Genomic DNA, 2,973 nt, shown 5'->3' with positions numbered 1-2,973 from the left:
AGCCACTCCTCGGAAGGAAGATGGGGCAATCTACTTCCGTAATGATACTGCCTCGGAAACCCAAGGAGGGGTCACTATGAGTCAGGTCTGACTCGACAGCACATAACAACATCAACAACAAGTAATAAATATTACACAGTATAGAATCTTACATACAGGCTATTTTAAAAATGAAAACACATGAATTTTACCTTGGGTTTGTATTTTATTGTGAAGAATATATTTGGTAAGAGAGAATCAGGTCCCAATGAGCAATAGAATGTGACGACTCCAGCAACAAATGACCAGAAGATCATTAAAACATGAAGATACCTTAGAAACAAATAAATATAATTATTAGAACCAAAGAAAATGAGTAACACTAACTTATGCTTTCCTTGATTTAACAACTATTTATTAGCACTGGCCACATTTGATTGAAGCATTTTTTCGAATCATGATTAATCTTCAGCAATGTATTTATTAAATGTAAGAATTATGAAATATATGCTACTAAATGTATATTAAAGTATAAGGAAAAGTATCAATTCTCAATATTTCATAATTTGGTAGCTATGTTGTGATGTCTAACTATCCTACACTACATACCTAAGAATACCTTCTAATGATATTGCAGTATTCATACCCCACCAAAATTCTGATTAGTGGTCATTAAATTTTTTAAAAAATCTACTGAGTGCCTATTCTGTGTTAGAAGGAGTCCCAGTGGCACTGCTAACTAAAGAGTCAACTGTTCAAACTCACCAACCACTGCATGGGAGAAAGATGTAGCACTCTGCTTCCATAAAGAGTTATAGCCTTGGACACCCTATGGGGCAGTTCTACTCTCTCCTATAGGGTCAGTATGAATTGGAATCAACTCAACAGTAATGGGTGGGTCATTATGTCCTAGGCAGTGCTAAGCTCTGAGGTACAGTAGAGAATCACACTGCCATGGTCTATCTTTATAGAAAACACTGTCAATAACAAGAAAGTAAATGAGCACAATACAGTGTGATCATATGTTCTGTATTATCAGAGAAAGTATGCATGATATGGTAACACCTCAAGTAAAGCACTCAGCCCAAATTTGAAGACAGAAAATCCTTTCCTCAGAGCACGGAATAGCTACTGAAAAACATTCAGAGTAAATAGGAGTAAACCAGTAGGAGATGGCAGGGTAGAGGAATGGGGGAGTGGAGAAGAGGCAGGGAAAATCCAAAGTGACAGAACCACTTGGGCTAAGACCCAAGTGGTATCAGATTACCAATAAGCATGGTAAGCACAGGCTTACTTGTGCTTACTTACTAATCTGTAGTGAACAATTTCATATTTTTTACACCAAAGCTTCTGCTTCCAGGTATGGATGGCATCTGTCTCTCTACCTAATCCCACAGAATCTTCTTACAGAATAAAAACTTTCTTTCAAACTTACAAGCCCTATCAAGGATGTAGTACCCAATCAGCAAAGTAAGCATGGGCTTACTTGTGCTTACTTACTAATCTCTAGTGAACAATTCACATGCTTTTCACCACATCAAAGATATGGTGAGCCCCACGTATAACTAACTGTTCACTAAAGATTAGTAAGTAAGCACAAGTAAGCCCATGCTTATCTTGCTTACTGGGTAATCCACCATGGAACCAAGCACAGTTTCAGAGAAGTGGTCTTGAGATGAATCTTGGAAAGGAAGCAGAGACAGATGATTTAGTGCCAAATAATAAAAAGTCATGTTAAGGACTCTCCATACAAGCAGTTCTTGCACTGCACACTTCTAATATACATGAATATCAGTTAGCTTAATTTCACTAAATAGTATCAGTCCCTCAACAGTAAAGTTCAAATTTCAGCCCATCAGTAATTGATCCCTGCACATGTGTTATTCATTTTACACACAGAAGCAAAAACTGTCAGTTTTACCTCCTTGTCTCCAAGTGATAAGCCCATGTGACATTTTACAAAAATGGATCATTTAAAGAGGAAACTGACCCACAAAGATGAAAATGCAAAAGAAACAAAAGGTGATAATGCTGTCAGTAAAATATGAATCATATCTAAATGAAATTGTAGAAGAAACAGCTGACCTTGGGATGACAACATAACTGCCATTCAAGAGATTGTAGGTAGAAGAAGTTGGTATGGGGAACTTACTGGCATAAATGAGGAAAGTGGTTGTGACTAAAAAGATAAAAATGTTCTAGAGAAAGTGACACTAGCAAAAATCTTCACATTAAAGGAAGATATTTATGACACTGGGTAAAATGTTGGAAACTGATGTAAACTTAGGGGCATGGCAATTTGCCTACATACAGAAAAAATACTTGCTCAGTTATACATCCTCAGTTATAATAAGATGAGAAGAAAATGGCAAGCACCATCTAAATTACTCTTGATATATTTTTTTTTTTGCAAAGAAACGTAACACTTTAATTATCCGTATTTTTAATATTTTAAATTACTTTAGTTTTATTATTTTTCAATTCTATCTGTATGCTGAGCAACTAAGCTGAGCAGCTGGACTATATGAAGAAGAACGTGGCATCAGGATTGGAGGAAGACTCATTAACACCTGCAATATGCACATGACACAACCTTGCTTGCTGAAAGCAAAGAGGATTTGAAGCACTTACTGATGAAGATTAAAGACTACAGTCTGCAGTATGGATTATACCTCAATATAAAGAAAACGGAAATCTTCACAAGTGGACCAATAAGTAGCATCACAATAAATGGAGAAAAGATTGAAGTTGTCAAATATTTCATTTTACTTGGTTCCACAATCAACACCCATGGAAGCAACAGTCAAGAAATCAGACGTCATACTGCACTTGGCAAATCTGCCAAAAAAAAAACCAAAAAAAGACCTATTCTTTAAATTGCTGAAGAGCAAAGATGTCCCTTTGGGGTCTAACGTACGCCTAACCCAAGCCATGATATTTTCAATACCTCATATGCATGTGAAAGCTGGACAATGAATAAGGAAGACTGAAGAA

The 2,973-nt window shown here is 36.3% G+C and overlaps 1 protein-coding gene across 1 annotated transcript in view; it reads right to left on the bottom strand.

Annotated features, from left to right (window-relative positions):
* The window catches only part of SNX14 (sorting nexin 14), a 172,516-nt gene that overhangs the window by 136,469 nt on the left and 33,074 nt on the right, over positions 1 to 2,973 (bottom strand). Inside the window, exon 2 of the mRNA XM_007951122.2 lies at positions 192 to 312. Coding sequence (XP_007949313.1) covers positions 192 to 312 — 121 coding nt within the window. The remainder of the gene's footprint in view (positions 1 to 191; positions 313 to 2,973) is intronic.

Source organism: Orycteropus afer, unplaced genomic scaffold, assembly GCF_000298275.1.
Source record: "Orycteropus afer afer isolate SDZICR_OR568_19922 unplaced genomic scaffold, OryAfe1.0 scaffold00011, whole genome shotgun sequence".
In the NCBI taxonomy this organism is placed as follows: Eukaryota; Metazoa; Chordata; class Mammalia; order Tubulidentata; family Orycteropodidae; genus Orycteropus; species Orycteropus afer.
This window is presented reverse-complemented; position numbering and strand designations above follow the sequence as displayed.